We start from the raw sequence: 19,897 nt of genomic DNA on the forward strand, positions 1-19,897 counted from the left end.
AATCTCACTTTGACTGAGCTTTAACCCCTACTGTGACGACTATTTTGTAAACTTTGCTATTGCCTGATTTTCAATTCCAGTATCGTCTGTGATGTGAATCATGGGCCCAAGTTACTCTTTACCATTGATTGTCTCTTGGTACACTTGTAAAAATCTTCCATGTTGCCCTGGCTGTCTTCTAAATGTTTTTCCTTGTAATCCCTGCGTGTAGTTTTTGCTACTTTCTTTGGATCTTTTTCTATCCCAATCCCAATTTATGGAATCTCTCTGCTTCTTTTTGCATTTCAGTGAGTTATTTCTTTTAATTTTCTTTTACCTCTCACTTTTCTTGTTGACATTAGTTGCTTAATTCCTGAATTTCTGAACAGTGAGTGGTTGACATTTATGAATTGTAGTTTCAGCAAACAGGATGTGATGTGTATCCTCAGGTAAGCATAGGTCAGTGACTATAGTAGTCTCCAAGACCTGTGGTGTTAACTGACCTCCCGGATATTGGTGTGTATAGTTTCATCTCTTCAAACAACAGAACCCATCTCACTCAGTTAGTAAGGTCACTGCGTCAGGAGCTTTCTAGGGGTTTGGGTTAGGTACAACAACATAAATCTTGAATCCAACCAAATAATTCTTCAAGCATCCCTTACTGTTTGTCAATCGGTTTATCAATTAACAAATCAGCGCAGTCAGCTCCAGATTAAGAACATAGAACAATACAGCACAGTACAAGCCCTTTGGCCCACAATGTTGTGCCGACCTATTATCGTACCCTGCATGCCCTACATTTTACTATCATCCAAATGCCTATCCAAGAGTCACTTGAATGTCCCTAATGTATCTGACAAAGCCTCGTATAAATTTAAAATCTTTGTTTGTGATTCATTTTGTCCACTCTCAAACCTATTTTTGAATTCTACCATGTGACGAACACTGTTAGTCAGGTCTTCTCTAACTGGAATGTTGTTGAAAATCCTTATTCACCACTCAATCAGAGATCCTTTGTTCTCTTGCTGGTTGAAGACCACACACTTCCGGAAAACTGTCCTCCATATGTCCAATAAGCTTCCTGTCTTCAGGATTGCAATGAATTTGTTTTCTCCAGACTGTGTGGAAGTGAAAATGTCCCTCTATAATGCTCAGATTTTACAGCAAATGTCTCAGATCTCCATCTTTACATGGTCCACCCTATTAATGCTGTTGCCGGGTATTGTGCAGACAGTTCCTATCAAAGTGTTCATCTTTTCCAATTCCTGAATTTTGCCCATATCTTTCAGACTGCCTTTCAACCCTGATTGATAAGCCAATTCCTTAATGTTCTAATCAATCAGGTATGGGGTGCATTCACTCTCCCCAACATCTAAACACAGGCCACTAATCCCCATTGTGTCCCAGTTCTCTGGATTTCTAGAGTCTTGGCAGTCCAGAATCACCATAGTGTCTCATTGCTCTAGAATTTCCAGTTTCTTAGCAGTCTAGAATTCCCATACAGTTTTGGCACTCCAGAATTCCCATATAGTTCTGGCACACCAGAATTCCTACAATGTCCCAGCTGTCTAGAATCCCCCCAAAATTTCAATATTCCAGAATTCCCACACTGTCCAGACACTCTGGAACTCCCATTTAGTTTTAAAATTCCAACATCACTTGAGGTTATTCCAATAATTTCCCAAAGTCCATGCACCCTGGAATTCCCACAGACCATATATTTCAGAATTCCTGTACTTTGTGTGTACTCCCCACACAGTTGCCACCTATTCCTGAATTTTCCACATGCGTATCGGACAGGCGATAGATTTCCCCAGAGTAGCCAGTTGGAAAATATTCCGACTTTGTGGCATCATTAGACCTGAGATAGTTGGCAGGTCACGGCTGAAGGGGCAGCGCCCACTATCTGAGACCTGGGAACAGGGCAAATGGTGAATTGTTGCTTGTTGTGCCTTTTGACAACTTCTGGATTCATTGCTCTCTTCCACAGAGCTTGATGCTCCCAGGAACCTGCGTGTGGTGAGTCCCGGGGACAGCAGGCTAGAGGTGGAATGGGACAACAGCCAAGCTGATGTTGACAAGTACAGGGTGGTGTACAGTACCCTGGCAGGCGGGCAGTACCATGAGCTGATTGTGCCCAAAAACATAGGGCCAACGAGCAAAGTCACTCTGACGGGTGAGTAACAGAGTTAGTAACATACAGGCACACACAGACACATACATATATGTGGAAACACCCACACATACAGGCACACTAACACAGTCTCTCTGACATGCACACGCACACGCGCGCACACAGACACACAGACTCACTCACTCACTCATACACAAATGCACACAATCAGACTAACATTCAGGATAATCCAAGATGGAGGATGGGAAGTAATTGTGACTGTAAGAGCTGCTCCTCTTTATAAGGCATTTTCAGTGTTGGAGCTGATTCTCTTGAATTCTTGGAGCAGTAATTACTATTTTATAAGCTGTTGCCTTGTTTTGGAACTTTGGAAAAAAATATCAAAACAACGACATTTTAAACAGGAGGAAGAGAGACAAAGCAGGGACCACATGAGAGGTGAAACAGAGCAGTAAATCTATACAGCTGTATGACCAAACAGTAAACCTGCATGGCTGACTGCCTCTGCTGTTTAGTTTCAAGTATCTGTGGACATCGGAGTTCGTTCTAAGAAAACAGTGAAATTCACAGCTGACCTTGGAGGCCTATGTGGGGCAGCTGACAACAAAGATACAGCTAAGAGGCAAATTTTAAAGTATGATCTTACTGTTTCTTTCATAAATCTACACTACTGAGTAGAATGCACTTTTTTTGATTATATATTTTATTGAGATCTGCCTCTTCATTAAACTTTAAAAATATGAATCATAGGTACTAAGTTATCCAAGAGCAATGTTTTTAGAGCAGTAAGACTGTGCTATTTTCTGGGTCTGTAGATTGTTAAGGTGCAAAGATGGTCTTTAATAGAGTGATTTGCTGTTCCTGTCAGATGTGGGAGATTAGGGAGAGTTTCCTTGTCACTTTTGATTATGTCTGCAGGAAGTGTGTTTGATCGGGAATCCTATTAGATTGCATGGATTGGTTAGAGCGACAGTTAGAGGCAATGAGGAATTTACAGGAGCTAGGGAGTGTGATAGATGGCAGTTGCAAGAAGGGAAATGAACTGCAGATACAGTCAGGTAGATGGGTTACCTCTAGGAAAGGTAGGAGAGGGAGACAGGTGCTGCAGGAGTCTCCTGTGGCTATCCCCATCTCAAACAAGTATGCTTTTTTGGAAAATGTAGGGGGTGAAGGACTCTCAGGAGAATGTAGCATAGACAGCCAGGTATCTGATACCAAGGCTGGCTCTAATGTAACAAGAGATATGTCAGGTTCCAAGTGAATGATTGTGATAGGGGACTCTCTAGTCAGAGGCACAGACAGACATTTCTGACAGCTGACAGTGAGACACCAGAATGGTGTGTTGCCTCCCTGGTGCCAGGATTAAGAATATCTCAGCGATGGTGCAGAATATTCTCAAAGGGGAAAGGGACTAGCAGGAGGTCATCGTACACATTGGAACTAACAACATAGGAAGAGAAAAGAAGAGATTCTGAGGAGAGAATATAGGAAGTTAGAGCAGGAATTTAAAAAGTGAGTCCTCAAGGGTAGTAGTATCTGGATTACTCCTGATATCACGAGCTAGTGAGGGTAGGAATAGGAGGATAGAGCAGATGAATGTGTGGCTGAGGAGTTGGTGCAGGGGAGAAGGATTTACATTTTTGGATCATTTGAATCTCTTCTTGCTGGGAGTGACCTGTATAAGATGAATGGATTGCACTTGAATTGGAATGGAACTTATATATTGTCAGGGAGATTTGCTAGAGCTGCTTGGGAGGATTTAAACTAGTAAGGGGGATTGGGACCAAGGGAGATAGTGGGACAAGGGAACAGTCTGACACTGGTGCAGTTGGGAAAAGGAGCAAGTCAAATAGTTAGGGCAGGCAGGAACAACACAGAGACTGATAATTTTAACTGCATTTATTTCAATGCAAGAGGCCTGACAGATAAGGCAGATGAACTCAGGGCATGGTTGGGAACATGGGACTGGTATATCATAGCCATTACAGAGACATGGCTCAGGGATGGACAGGACTGACAACTTTATGTTCCAGGTATGGATGCTATAGGAAGGATAGAAAGGTGGGCAAGGGGGGAGGGGGAGTGGTGTTTTTGATGAGGGATGACATTACGGCTATACTTAGGGAGGATATTCCTGGGAATACGTTCAGGGAAGTTACTTGGGTGGGACTGCGAAATAAGAAAGGAACAATCACCTTATTGGAATTGTACTATAGAACCCTCCAATAGTCAGCAGGAAATTGAGAAACAAATTTGTAGGGAGATCTCAGTTATCTGTAAGAATAATAAGGTGGGTAGTGGTAGGGGATTTTAACTTTCCAAATATAGACTGTGACTGCCATAGTGTTAAGGGCTTGGGTGGAGAGGAATTTGTAAAGTGTGTACAAGAAAATTTTCAGATTCAGTACATGGATGTACCTACTAGAGAAGGAGCAAAACTTGACCTACTCTTGGGAAGTAAGGCAGGGCAGGTGACTGAGCTGTCAGTGGAGGAGCACTTTGGGGGTCAGTGACCATAATTCTACTAGTTTTAAAATAGGAGTGGAAAAGGATAGACTGGATCTAAAAGTTAAAGTTCTAAATTGGAGGATGGCCAATTTTGGCAGTATTAGACAAGAACTTTCAAAAGTTGATTGGGGCCAGATATTCGCAGGTAAAGGGATGGATGGGAAGTGGGAAGCCTTCAAAAATGAGATAGTGAGAGTCCAGAGACATTAAATTCCTTTAAGGTGAGGGGCAAGGCTTGTAGATATAGGGAATGCTGAATGACTAGAGAAATTGAGGTTTTGGTCAAGAGAAAGAAGGAAGTATATGTCAGGTATAGACTTCTGGGATCGAATAAATCCTTAGAAGAGTATAAAGGCAGTAGAAGAATACATAGGGAAATCAGGAAGGCATAAAGGGGACCTAAGATAGCTTTGGCAAATAGGGTTAAGCAGAATCCAAAGGGGTTCAATAAATACATTAAGGACAAAAGGGTAATGAGGGAGAGAATAGGACACCTTAAAGATCAGCAAGTCCGCCTATGTGTGGAACTGCAGGACGTGGGGACATATTAAATGAGCATTTTGCAGTGGAGAAAGATTTGAAAGATAGAGAACTTGGAGAAATAAATAGAGACGTCTTGAAAAATGTCCATATTACAGAGGAGGAGGTTTTAGGTGTCTTAAAATGTATGAAAATGGATAAATCCCCAGGACCTGATCAGGTGTACCCTAGAACTCTGTGGGAAGCTAGGGAAGTGATTACTGAGCCCCTTGCTGAGATATTTGTATCATCGATGGCCACAGGTGAGGTGATGGAAGACTGGAGGTTGGCTAACGTGGTGCCACTATTTAAGAAAGGTGGTAAGGAAAAACCAGGGAACTATAGACCGGTGAGTCTGATATTGGTGGTGGGCGAGTTTTTGGAGGGGATCTTGAGGGGCAGGATTTACATGTATTTGGAAAGGCGAGGACTGATTAGAGATAGTCTACATGGCTTTATGTATGGAAAATCATGTCTCACTAACTTGGTTGAGTTTTTTAAAGAAGTAGTGAAGAGGATTGATGAGGGCAGAGTGGTGGGTGTGATCTATATGGACTTCAGTAAGGCTTTCAAAAAGGTTCCGCATGGTACACTGGTTACCAAAGTTAGATCACATGGAGTACAGGGAGAACTAGCCATTTGAATACAGAACTGGCTTGAAGTTAGAAGTTAGAAGTGGTGCAGCGTTGCTGTTCAAACTGGACGCTTGTGACAAGTGGTGTGCCATAAGGATCGGTGCTGAGTCCACTGATTTTCATCATTTATATAAATGATTTGGATGCGACCATAGAATGTATGGTTAGTAAGTTTGTAGATGACACTAAAATTGGAGGTGTAGTGGACAGCGAAGAAGGTTATGTCAAAGTACAATGGGACCTTGATCAGATGAGCCAATGGGCCAAGGAGTGGCATGTGGAGTTTAATTTAGATAAAGGTGGGGTGTTGCATTTTGGAAAGGCAAATCAGGGCAGGACTTAATCACTTGATGGTAAGGTCCTGGGGAGTGTGGCTGAACAAAGAGAGCTTGGAATGCAGGTTCATAGTTCCTTGAAAGTGGAGTCGCAGGTAGAGGGATAGTGAAGAAGGTGTTTGGAATGCTTGTCTTTATTGGTCAGTACATTGAGTATAGGAATTTGGAGGTCATGTTGCGGCTGTACAGGACATTGGTTAGGCCAGTTTTGGAATAGTGCATTCAATTCTGATCTGCCTGCCATAGGAAAGATGTTGTGAAGCTTAAAAGGGTTCAGAAAAAATTTACAAGGATGTTGCCAGGGTAGGAGGTTTTGAGCTATAGGGAGAGGCTGAATAGGCTGGGGATTATTTTTCCTGGAGCGTAGGAGGCTAATGTTATAGAGGTTTATAAAATTATGAGGGGCATGGATAGGGTGAATAGACAAAGTTTTTTTCCATAGGATGGAGGAGTCCAAAACTAGAGAGAGCATAGGTTTAAGGTAGACGGAAAGGTTCAATAGGGACCTAAGGGGCAACCTTTCATGCAGAGGGTAGAATGTGTATGGAATAAGCTGCCAGAGGAAGTGGTGGAGGCTGGGACAATTACAACACTTAAAAGGCATCTGAATATGAAGGGTTTGAAGGGATATGGGCCAAATGCTGGCAAATGTGACTAGATTTATTTAGGATATCTGGTCGGCCTGGATGAGTTGGACTGAAGGGTTTGTTTCAGTGCTGTACATCTCTATGACTCTATAACTAGTACTAGATGCCAGAGGAAACAATTTGAAAACTTGGAGATGAGTGAGAAAGAGAGTGATAGAGGGCATAGAGTGGAGTGTCCTTAGTGTATATGTAAAATAAAATTGATGGGAGGTGTGAAATTTACATATATTTTAATTTTACTTATTTTTGAGTTTGGAAATTTTGAATTTGAACTTGTGGCATATGGGCTGTGACATGAGTGTCTAAAGGGGCTTAATGAAGTTGCAGTATTTCTGCAGACCTGGTAATTTATTGCAAAATAGTAAAACGAAATGAAAAATCTCAGAGCAGGGCGTCACGTATTTAACATGGAGATGAGATGAACTTATCTCAGAGTAGTCAATCTATGGAATTCTTCACACAGGGCTATCAGGCTATTAAATATATTCAAGGTGAAGACAGACAATTTTTTTTAATCACAAAGAGAATCAAGAGTTTATGGGGAAGAAGAAGAAAAGTGGTGATGAGAATTAGATTAGCCATGATCTCATTGAACAGCAGAGTAGACTTGATGGGCTAAATTGCCTCTTCCTGCCCCTACACCACATGGTCTTCTGAGAGAACGATGTCCTGAAGAAAATGTAATCAGTTTTAGTTTACACTGGAAGAATTTTACCAGCACATTACTCTCCTGGTTGGAAGGTAAGAAACTTATTTCTTTTTTCTTTTGCCTGGGGTGTGGGAGTCCAAAACTAGATGGCTTAGATTTAAGGTGAGAGGGGAAAGATATAAAAGAGATCTAAAGGGCAATTTTGCTTTTTCACAAAGGGAGTGTTCTGTGTATGGAATGATCTGCCAGGTGGAGACTGGTAAAATTACAACATTTAAAAGGCATCTGGATGGGTTTACGAATATGAAGGATTTAGAGGGATATGGACCAAATGCTGGTAAATGGGACTAGATTAATTTATTAGTATCTGTTTGGCATGGACAAGTTAAACCGAAGGGTCTGTTTCTGTGCTGCACAACTCTATGACCCTATGACTCTAATTGTAACCTGACTCCCACTCCCTCACCCCATGATGGTTTGCTACATTATACCCCTCTCCCCACTATGATCTTTCTGTTTGAGTTCTGCTGAAACTTGCCTTTGTATCGAGTGCACACTGTTACAAATGGAGCAAAACTAATTGTTAACCCTTTCCAAAATATATGTAGTGTCTGTATTAGAAGCACAGCAAACAGCCTAATAAAGGTGACCTCTACAATCATGAAACTTGATTTAGCAATAGTCTTCTGGAAACTCCTCTGAAGGCAATGTCAGAAGGGGAATCAATACCCTTGCACTTTGAGATAAATCACCACTGTTGTAATCTACAGCAGAGACAATTGTCACCAAGAAAAACCACAGGAAGATATTGAGGCAAAGAGATTGAATGTTTTCAAGACAAAGTTAAATATGGTTCTTAGGGCTAAAGGAATCAAGAGTATGGGGAGAAAGCAGGAAGAAAGTATTGAGCTGGATGGTCAGCCATTAGCAAATTGAGTGGCAAAGGACTGAATAGCCTACTCCTGCTTCTGTTGTCTATGTTTCGATGATTCTTTGAAAGGAGAACCCTGAATTCCAATTGTAATCAAACAGCTAAGAATGCTGGAAGATTAAATGGAATTCATTGGTAATGGTGCACATCCACTGGATTGGGCCCGAGATAGATACCCCACAATGGGGCAACAGCCAAATCTACAGGAACCTTAGCTGCACAATCTAGCCCCTTGGGCCAGTGTGTCCTCCATTGGCGCAAATGGGCACTCCCTCTGAAATCAGTTGAAGTTTTCTTCTCTTGGGGAACAGTGTTCCTAAACTCCTCCCCAAAAGGAAGCCAAACAATGAAACTCTGAAACACTGGGATTATCCAGTCTCTAATGACAGGGAAAGTTCAGAATCTGCATCGAAAGCCAGGTTTCAGATCAGAGAAGTGGATGGAGGGTGATTGTCTGTCTCCCGTTTCCTCTTCTCCCCAGTGACCATAGGAATAGTCCCTGAACCGCCAGTAGCAGGGACTTCCTACTCAGCAATGACCCAGCCTGCAATCAGTTAAGCTAATTATTGCAGTAATGCTGATAGTGAGGGAGATTGGTTTTGTTATAACTTTCTGATTGCCTTCTGTCTCGATTTTATCTGCAGACCTATTGCCTGGAACCGAGTATGGGATAGGAATATCAGCCATAAAGGAGACTAAACAGAGTGTTCCAGCCACCATGAACGCAAGGACTGGTAAATCCCAAACACCATCTTCCTGTGGAATTTTACCCCACTCTGTCTATTTCACTCCATTCATTTTGTTTTTCTGAAGTGCCAGTGTTGAGTGAACCAAGGGAGATATGCGTGGAAAGTTCTTTACGCAGAGAATGGTGGGCGCCTGGAATGCGTTGCCAGCAGAGGTGGTAGAGGCGGGCGCGATAGCGTCATTTAAGATATATCTAGACAGATACATGAATGGGCAGGGAGCAGAGGCTTGGAAAATAGGCAACAGTTTTAGATAGAGGATCTGAATCGGCGCAGGCTTTGTGGGTCAAAGGGCCTGTTCCTGTGCTGTCATTTTCTTTGTTCTTTGTCACGTTGTTGGCATTGACTAAGGATGGCGCCTATTACCAATGGCAGAGATGGCGCAATTGTCCAGTCTCCAGGGTTGTTAAAGTGACGGGGCACAGGACCAGTGATCTCCAAAGATAGTCAACCACCATAAATGATGCAGGCAACAACATCCCTGATAAAATGGAGGCTTTCTGACAAAGGCATTAAATACCTGGCAATGATTCGTACAACCTGCAGCACTCATTGGGGCTGGTAGCTATGTGTGAAGCTGGGTAGGGAAACTGTCCGGCGGGTGTATGAACTAGTGTCCAAGGATAGCGGAGGAGAATAATATTGGGAGCAACTGGGGCAGGGAGGACTTGGAGGTGAAGCAGGTCAATGATATCAGAGGTGAGGTGCAGAGGGAGTGGGTGGAAATGATATTTGGGTTTGGTAAACAGAAGGCAGTGCTCAGGCAGGGGCCAGCTACATATTATTAGGCAATCCTTCCTGGAATGTGGAGACCAAAACTGGAAACAATCCTTGAGCTGAGGCCAAACCAGAGTTTTGAAAAGGTTTGGTGTTCAGTTCTCTATTTATGAAACTCAAGATCCTATTTGCTTTGGCAGTCGCAGTATATCCTGTAATCTTCACAAATCAATATCCAGACACCTTAAGGTCTTCCATTCTTTAGAATTGTGCCAAGAAGTCTGTCTTACATCTCACCATTCCTACCTCAGAAACATATCACCTCACACTTCCTACATTAAATTTCATTCACCATCTGTCTGCCCATTCTGCCAATCTATCCCTGTCCTGTTAAAGGATTAACTTTCTTTGATGTGTAACTGAGTTGCAGTTTGTTTTTCTTGCCTTAATGAATTTAAAATCTTTGCATGGTTTCACGAATGAAAGCATTCTTCTTCCCTATCAAGATTGTGTAAGAGATGCTTAATTCGACTGTTGGAAGATTTTTTTTTTAATCTCCACATGGCTCCTGAGATAGTGCAGATACATTAGTCCAAATGGCCTACCTCTCATCCAAGCAATTCTGTGATTCTGGAAGGGGCATTGTTGGCATGTGGGAGCAAGGGTTGTTGACAGGAACTGGAAGATGTGGGGAGTGAAAGCTAGAGGGCTGAACAGATTTAAAGTCTGTGGAAAAGGTCCAGATTAAAGGCAGCCTCCGAATCAGTTGCTTTGACATTTGCTTGCCCCTCTGGTCTGTTTCGGGAGACACAGGGATGTGACCTGTCCTGCCCTTTCCTCCTCAGAGTGAAAATAGCCTGAAACAGATCTTTCATGTACAAGTGGATTCGGGAATTTACTGCCTTCAGTCCCTCTGCCTAGATCCTGAGAATCCGTGAGATTGTGAATTATGATTTTCTTGTACATAAACAAAACGTTTAATCCCAGAAGGGCCTGACCTTCAAAGCCATGAGCTTCAATGTCAACAAGCTGTTTACATGGTGTTTTATCAAATGGCTTTCTTAAAATCCAGATAGACAATGTCCACCACATTCCCTCCATCAGCCTTCTCTGTTGCTTCTTCAAAACATTTAAGGAGATTTGTCAAACATAATCTATCTGCTACAAATCTGTCCCGTCTTGCCGTAATTAACTCATACCTTTCTTGCTGGGGTTCTTTTACCTGATCATGGATTCCAAAACATTGCTCACTATGGTTATAGGGTGGATTTGTCCAGTAGGTAATACACCAGGATTTCTAAGGTGGTAATACTCATGGAGTGAGGATATTTTTGGTTGGGGTTTAATTTGAGGTGATTCAGAGAACTGGTGCAGGAATAGAGCAATTTGAGATTGAATGACAAATACCCCCATGCCACCCCCCGGACTGAATAACGACTCCAAGGATTGAGTGACACAAACTGAGATTGAAAGTTGAACCCCAAGATTGAGAGGCGACCCCCTAGGATTGAGTGATGAACCCTGGGATAGAGTGTTGAGCCCCGGAATTGAGTGACAACCCCTGGGATTGAGTGTTAAACCCAGGGATTGAGTGACGATCCCTGAGATTGAGTGGTGAACGCCTGGGATTAAGTGATGACCCCTGAGATTGAGTTATGACCCCAAGGATTGCGTTATGACCCCTGAGGTTGAGTGACAATCCCCTAGGGTTTGAATGATGGGTCTCAGGGTTGAATCTGGCCCAGAGTTTCTCGGTGGCCTCATGTTGCCCCTCTCCCTGCAGAGCTGGATCGTCCTCTTGGCTTCACTGTGGCAGCCTCGTCCAACAGCAGCATCTCCCTGGTGTGGACACAGATCCGGGGCCCTGTCGATCACTACCAGGTCAGCTACAGTACAGCAACGGGTGTCAATTCACAGGTGACCGTTCCAAAGGGCAATACTACCGTGACCCTCAATAACCTGGAGCCCCACACAAAGTACAACCTGTCGATCGTGGCAGTACGAGGCTGGCAGCAGAGCTATCCGTCTATCACCGAGGGCATGACAGGTGAGTGCCGGGGAGAGTGACCTTCAGTCATCAAGTGGGTGATGGGGAAAATCAGTGAGAGAGAGCAAGGATGGGAGTCACAAGGTGATTTACTCACTGCTGGATTCCTCACCTCTGAACTGCTCTTGTACGATCATAGGATCATTCAGTACAGAAGAGGTCTTTCAACCAATTGTATCTGCAGGTCTCTAAACCTATACTAGTCCCACTTTTCCGCACTGGGCCCACAGACTTGAATGTTATGACATTTCCAATGCTCATTCAAGTACTTTTTAAAGGTTCTGATTTTTCTCACCTCAACTATCCTCCCAGGCAGTGCTTTCCAATCGCCACCAACATCTGGGTGAAAAGGGTTTTCCTCAAATCCTCCTCCCTTTCACCACAAAATTATTTTCCCTTCTGATTGACCCTCCGACTAAGGGGAATAGCTGCTTTCTATCCATCCTGTCTGTGTCCGTCATTAACATATACCCCTCTATAAGGGCCCCCCTCAACTTTCTCTGCTCCAATGAAAACAACCCGAGCTTACCCAGCCTCTCTTCAGCGTTGAAACGCTCCATCCCAGGCAACATCCTGGTGAATCTCCTCTGCACCCACTTCAGTACAATCACATCCTTCCTATAGCGTGGTGACCAGAACTGCACACAGTGCTCCAGCTGTGACCTAACCAAAGTCCTGTACAGCTCCAACATACCCTCCCTGTTCTGTGCCATGACTGATGTGTTTTACTTGCCCTGTTAACCTGGCCTGCCACCTTCAGGGATCTATGGTCAAGCACCCTTGCTCCTGCCATTCTTCGAATACTCCCTTGTCTCATTCCTTCTTCTAAAATGTATCATCTTACATTCATCAGGGTTAAATTCCATTTGATACTGACCTGCCAATCTGACCAATCTGTTTATATGCTCTGCTAACCTAACACCTTCCTCCTCACTGTCAACTTCCTGGCCAGTCTTTGTGTCATCCGCAAATTACTTATCAGCCCCCACCCCCACATTCTCATCTCCATCATTTATGAATATCACAAACAATAAGGGACACAACACTGATCCCTGTGGTACACGCACATTGGGCTCCAGTCATGTAAATAGCCTTCCATCAGCACCCTCTGTCTCCTGTCATTAAGATAATTTTAGATTTCACTTGCCAAGTGACCCTGGATCCCATGTACTTTTACCTTCTTTATCAGTTTCCCAATAGAATCTTGTCAAATGTTTTGCTGAAATCCATATCAATCACATTAACTGCCCAACCCTCATCAAAACACTTGGTCACCTCCTCAAAAAATTCCACCAGATTTGTTAGGCATGACCTCCCTCTGACAAAGCCACGCTGACTATCCCTGATCAAACCTTACCTCTCTGAATGGAGATTAATTTTGTCCTTCAGTATTTTCTCCAATAGTTCCCCTACTGCTGATGTTAGACTCACTGGTCTATAGTCCCCTGGTCTATCTCTACCACCGTTCTTGTCAAGTGGAGCCACTTAGCTGTTCTCCACTCCTCTGGCACTTCCCCAGAGACAATTTAAAAATTTGAGCCAGGGCCCCTATAATTTCGGCCCTTGTCCCCCACAGCACATTGGGATACAACACATCCAGACCTGGGGATTTATCCAATTTTATCCAAATCTACTAAAATCGCCAACACCTCCTCACTACCTATGTCAGTCCGCTCAAAAACGTCATGGTCCATTTTCTTGAATTCTGTACTCACGTCCTTCTTTTCCTGAAGAAAGTTAGTTATGAAGCATTCACTTAATATTCTACCAACGGATCCTAGCATCGTGCACAGATTGTCCCTTAGTCCTGAATGGGGCTTTACTGGCCCTGGTCCTCTTTACCCCAGATATACTTGTAGAATATCTTAGGATTCTCCTTAATTTTACCTGTTAATATTTTCTAATGTGCCCTCTATGATCTCCGAATTTGTTTCTTCTGTTCACCCCTGCACTTCCTACGCTTCTCTAGGGCCTCCACTGTTTCACTCCCTTTGGACCCGTTATACATTTCTCTTTTAGTTTTTCAATCCAGTCCTGACAATTCATAGATGTCCAGGATTATCTAGGCTTGTGGCTGCTATATTTCTATCAGAAGGGAACATGTTGGGCCTGTACTCTCCCTAATATCTTTTTGTACACCTCCCACTATTCAGCTGTAGATTTGCCCAGAAATAGCTGTCATGTGAGATACTAATCGATCGTTTTCTGTGATATTTAGGTTACTACCCAGTGCAGGAGTTACTGTTCTCCGAAATCACGGAGAACTCTGTCAATGTGTCCTGGCAGCAGCCAACTTCTGCCACTGACGTCTTTATTCTAAATTATAATCCCCGCTCGCATGGAGAGACAAAGCAATTGATAGTGAATGGCAGAGAGACCCATACAACACTCTCCAACCTCCAGCCTGGAGTAGATTATCTGGTCACATTGCTTGCTGTGCAGGGAACGGTCACTGCAGAGCCTGTGCTGGGATCATTCACAACAGGTAGGAGAGAGTTCGCAATCTATCCCTCTCCTCTATCTGAGACACTCTAATTCCCCTCTCACTCTCTTGTATCTGAGACACTCTAATCCCTCTCTCACTCTCCTCTATCTGAGATACTCTAATCCCTCTCTCACTCTCCTCTATCTGAGACACTCTAATCCCCCTCTCACTCGCTTGTATCTGAGACACTCTAATCCCCCCTCACGCTCCTCTATCTGAGACACTCTAATCCCTCTCTGACTCTTTTGTATCTGAGACACTCAATCTCTCTTTCACTCCTCTACCTGAGACACTCCAATCTTTCTGTCGCTGTCCTCTATCTGAGACACTGTGATCACTCTCTTGCTGTCCTGTATCTGAGACATTCTAATCCTGCTTTCACTCCCCTGTGTTTCAGACACTAATCATCTCATTCTCCTGTCTTTCTGATCTGCTGTTTTCACTGAATGTTTTTCCCAATATTTCCATCTTCCTGCAGCCTTGGACCCACCTCGGAATGTAACGTTCACTAATGTTTCCGAGGACTCGGTGACAGTGGTGTGGAGCAGGCCTGTTGCTGCCTTCGATCATTACCAGATGCTGTACCAGCCAGCGGCTGTCCTACAGGGTGAGCCATGTGGATGCACGTCCTGTTAGCCACAGATGGATTGCTCTCATTCTGCTTGATCTAACTCACTCACAGAGACTGCTTCCACTAGGCAGGACTGGAAAGTGCTTCGCTCTGTACCTAACCCCGTGCTGTCCCTGTCCTGGCAGTGTTTGATGGGGACAGTGCAGTGCGAGCCTTACTTTCATGTTAAAAGAGTAGAGGGAGCTTTACTTTCACCTTCTAAGAATAGAAGCAGAATTACTTTATCCACTCCTAGTGTAAACATTCCCACATGGTGTTGTTTTTCTTGCTTCACATTGTGTGGGGCTTGTGTATATTTGCTATGTTAGTTATGTATGGCTGTGTACATTGCATGATGTTAATGCACTGAAGTGATTAAATTAAATGCTGCCTATTCACAGGAGTCCATCACATCCATTGCTGTTCCCCGTCATTCACACATCCCTCCACCTTCCTATCCCTGTAGCCGTTAACATCTTTTTAGGTAATGTTTTAACTCATTTGAAAGTCTCAATCGACCCTGCTTCCCCCAGTCTCCAAAGCAGTGCATTTCAGACCCTAACCACATCTGAAATGAAATAGTTCTCCTGAAGTCACCAGTTACTTTAAATCTGTGTTCTCTCCTCTTTTTGATCTTGTCACCAACAGGAACAGTTTTTCCCTGTCTCCCTGTGTCCCGACATCTCATGATTTTGTCATAACATTCATTTTCACAGAAGTGCCAGGCAATGATCATCTCCAACAAGAGAGAATCTGACCATCACTTCTTGACATTTAATGGTGTTACCAAAACTGAATACCCCACTATCAGCATCCTAGGGGTTACCATTGACCAGAAACTCACTGTATATAGATACAGTGGCTACAAAAACAGGTCTGAGACTAGGAATGCTGTGGCAAGTAACTCATCTCCTAATTCCCCAAAGTCTGTCCACCGTCTACAAGGCACAAGTCAGGAGTGTGAGGGAATACTCCCCACTTGCCTGGATGACTGCAGCCCCAACAGCGCTCTAGAAGCTTTACACCATCCAGGACAAAGCAGCCTGCTTGATTGGCATCACATCCACAAGCATCCACTCCCCCCACCACCGATGCTCAGTAGCAGCAGTGTGTACTATCTACAAGATGCACTGCAGAAATTCACTAAGGATCCCTAGACAACATCTTCCAAACTCATTACCCCCCGAAGGACAAGGGCTGCAGATACATGAGAACACTACCCCCGGAAAGTTCCCCTCCAAGCCACTCACCATCCTGACTTAGAAATAGATTGTCATTCCTTCACTGTCACAGGGACAAAATCTTGGAAGCCCCCTCCCTAAGGGCATTGTGGGTCTACTACTCCAGTGGTTCATGAAGGCAGCTCACCATCATCTTCTCAAGGGCAACTAGGGATTGGCAAGTAATGCTGGTCTAGCCAGTGACATCCCAGTGAAAGTATATTTTCTTTGAAAACGTGGTTGTTCAATTATACCCCACCTTAGCCTTCTCTTCTGCTAGTGAAACAGTCCCAGCTTTTCCAATCTAGCTTTGAAGAGAGTTCCTCACTCCTGGAGACATTCTTGTGAACCTCTTCCGCACTCTGGCGGCATGGTGGCTCAGTGGTTAGCACTGCTGCCTCACAGCACCAGGGACCTGGGTTCAATTCCACCCTCGGGCGACAGTCTGTGTGGAGTTTGCACATTCTCCCCGTGTCTGCGTGGGTTTCCTCTGGGTGCTCTGGTTTCCACCCACAGTACAAAATGTAGATTGGCTAAGCTAAACTGCCCGTAGTGTTCAGGGATGTGTAGATTATGTGGATTATAGAGGGATGGGTCGGGGTGGGATGCTCCAAGGGTTGGTGTGGACTTGTTGGGCCGAAGGGCCTGCTTCCACATTGTAGGGATTCTATGATTGACTCTCTCTCAAGCCAACACATTGTTTGGAAGTGCGGTGCTCAAGGCTGGACCTCATGACCTATACTCGTCAGCTCTTCGAAGGCACCTTTCAAGATGTGATGGGAGAAAAGGGAAACATTGACATTTCCCAGTGCATTCCATCCTCCGAGGTATCTTGAGGGAGGTGGGATCAGGCCAGCACCAAGTCTTCTCCTCCTCCAGTTACATCCAGCTAATTATCGTTAACCAAGCCCCTTCCTGGGTGCAAATAGATGGTGCTCGCACCTCATTGATGACCATGGTCTGGGGATGAGGGCGAGGGTGATGGCAGTGAGACTCCCACCTACGTGTCAAAGCTGCAGGTGAGAAGGCCAGGATCCAGACTCTGGGTAAAAGTCGATAAAACTGCGGACGCTGTAAATCAGAAACAAAAACAAAAATTGTTGGAAAAGCTGATCTGGTCTGGCAGCGCCCATGTAGAGAAATCTGAGTTAATGTTTCGGGTCAAGTGACCCTTCCTGAGAAACGTTAACTGATTTCTCTCCTCAGATGCTGCCAGACCTGCTGAGCCGAGCCGAGCTAAGTTTTGTGGCGTGGTTCCAGAACTCCGGCTCATTTGGAGGAATCTAAACCCAGAATGTAAGTGGGCAGGGCTCGATCCCATCAGATTCAGAGACCAAGCCAGTATTTAAAACCATTCAGCATTTCTGCTTTTGTACTCTGTGCCTCCCTTCATAAAAATGATGTCCACGAAGTATTAGTCACCACTATCTCCATATGCCCTGTCACCTTCAGTAATTCGTGCACACCTGAACTCCCAATTCCCACTGCTCCTGCACCCCCTTCAGAGGTGTATTTCAAATTGTGTCTCCATGCTTTTCCTACCAAAATGGATCACTTCACACTTCTCTGCTTTAAATTTCATCAGTCAGCTGACCACCCATTTCACCAATCTGTCTATGTGCTTTTGAAGTTGTACAGAACTTCAGTGAGACGACATTTGGAATATTGTGTACAGGGCTGGGTGAAGAGGGGTGTGTACAGGACTGGGTGAAGGAGGATGTGTACAGGACTGGGTGAAGGGGGACGTGTACAGGACTGGGTGAAGGGGTTTGTGTACAGGACTGGGTGAAGAGGGGTGTGGACAGGACTGGGTGAAGGGGGGTGTGGACAGGACTGGGTGAAGGAGTGGGTGTACAGGACTGGGTGAAGGGGTTCTGTTCATGGCAAGGTGCTGGAATTCTGTGTGCTAGTTATTTTGATTCTCAGTGTCGTAAATGTTCGCTGCTGATTTACCTGTGACCCTTTTTGTATTTGTGCGATTCAGGGTCGGCTGAGAGTGTGGTCATTGAATCATATCTTACCGAGTACACCCTGACTGACTTACAGCCAGCGACGGAGTACAAGGTGAATTTAAACACAGTGCGAGGACTCGCTGAGAGTCGGTTCATTTCAAACACTGTTCAGACAGGTGAGTAACTGAACCGGCCCATCCCGACTTCAATTCAGTAACTGAGCCAGGCCTTACAAAGACCTGTTTATCTCATTGTGTGACCTCACTCAGACCCATCGGACAACAACACCTCATATTCCGCTTGGGGACCCTACAGCCCTCTGGACTCAATATCGAGTTCAATAATTTTAGGGCCTAAATTCTCCCATGTCCCAGCCCCCTACCCCACACACCAGGCCTTGTTACCACATAGCCTGCCATTACACACCCCCTGTTGTTAGTCACTAACAGTCCCCATTAACAGTTAATCACCTCCCAGTCTGATCGTTAGCAACTCCTTTGTCTGTCCAACTGCTCTTCTCTCTCTTTGGGCTCTCTCCTATCGTTTACTCCCTACCCCACCCACCTCCCTATTTTCTGCATATAAACCGACATTTTCCCAGCCACCATCAGTTCTGAGGAAGGGTCACCGGACCCGAAACGTTAACTCTGATTTTTTTTTCTTCACAGATGCTGCCAGACCCGCTGAGCTTTTCCAGCAACTTTTGCTTTCGTTCCTGATTTGCAGCATCCGCAGCTCGTTCAGTTTTTAAGTGAAATTTTAAGATTCATTTTGGGTCTCTGGGCAATGAGGGTGATGTTGATGAGGATAATAATGTGATAGTTGTGATGAAGATAATGGTGTCAGAGATGGTGGTATTGTGATGAAGATAGAGTTGGTGACAAAGAAAATGGTGAAGGTGATGGTGATAATGAAGATGTTCATGATAATGGAGATGATGGTGTTGCTAATGACAGACATGAAGGTAGAGGAAGAGTCAATGATCACGGAGAGAGAGTGCGGTGATGGTGGAGGGAGAGTCATAGAATAGAATCACTACAGAGTGGAATTAGGCCTTTTAAGTCCTTACTGATGTCCTTGAAGAGTAGTCCACTCAGGCCCACCCCACCCCATCCCCGCATTCACCATGGCCAACCCACCTACCCTGCACGTCTTTGGGCTGTGGGAGGAAACCGGAGCACCTGGAGGAAACCCACGCAGACACAGGAGGAATGGGCAAACTCCACACAGACAGTCACCCGAGGGTGGAATCGAACCCGGGCCCCTGGCGCTGTGAGGCAGCAGTGCTAACCACTGAGCCACCCATGCAGTGATGGCCAAGAGAGAGCGGTGACGGTGGAGGGAGAGTTCAGTGACGGTGGAGGGAGAGTGCGGTGGTGGTCGAGGGAGTGTGGTGATGATGATGGAGAGAGAGCGGTGACGGTGGAGGGAGAGTGCGGTGGTGGTCGAGGGAGTGCGGTGATGATGGTGGAGGGAGTGCAGTGATGATGGTGGAGGGAGAGCGGTGACGATAGAGGGAGAGTGCAGAGGAGGTCGAGGGAGTGCGGTGATGATGGTAGAGGGAGAGCAGTGACGGTGGAGGGAGAGTACGGTGGAGGGAGAATGCGGTGGTGGTCGAGGGTGTGCGGTGATGATGATGGAGGGTGTGCGGTGCTGGTAGAGGGAGAGCGGTGACGGTGGAGGGGGAGTGCGGTGGAGGTCGAGGGAGTGCGGTGATGATGGTGGAGGGAGACTGGTGACGGTGGAGAGAGAGTACGGTGGAGGGAGAGTGCGGTGGTGATCG

General features: G+C 45.0%; 1 protein-coding gene across 1 annotated transcript in view; it reads left to right on the top strand.

Moving 5' to 3' along the window:
• Positions 1–19,897, top strand: part of tnr (tenascin R (restrictin, janusin)) — an 80,974-nt gene that overhangs the window by 21,717 nt on the left and 39,360 nt on the right. Inside the window, exons 7-12 of the mRNA XM_048602144.1 lie at positions 1,970–2,155; positions 8,982–9,071; positions 11,584–11,847; positions 14,066–14,332; positions 14,811–14,939; positions 18,147–18,290. Coding sequence (XP_048458101.1) covers positions 1,970–2,155; positions 8,982–9,071; positions 11,584–11,847; positions 14,066–14,332; positions 14,811–14,939; positions 18,147–18,290 — 1,080 coding nt within the window. The remainder of the gene's footprint in view (positions 1–1,969; positions 2,156–8,981; positions 9,072–11,583; positions 11,848–14,065; positions 14,333–14,810; positions 14,940–18,146; positions 18,291–19,897) is intronic.

The sequence above is a fragment of the Rhincodon typus genome, chromosome 10, assembly GCF_021869965.1.
Source record: "Rhincodon typus isolate 14 chromosome 10, sRhiTyp1.1, whole genome shotgun sequence".
NCBI classification, from domain to species: Eukaryota; Metazoa; Chordata; class Chondrichthyes; order Orectolobiformes; family Rhincodontidae; genus Rhincodon; species Rhincodon typus.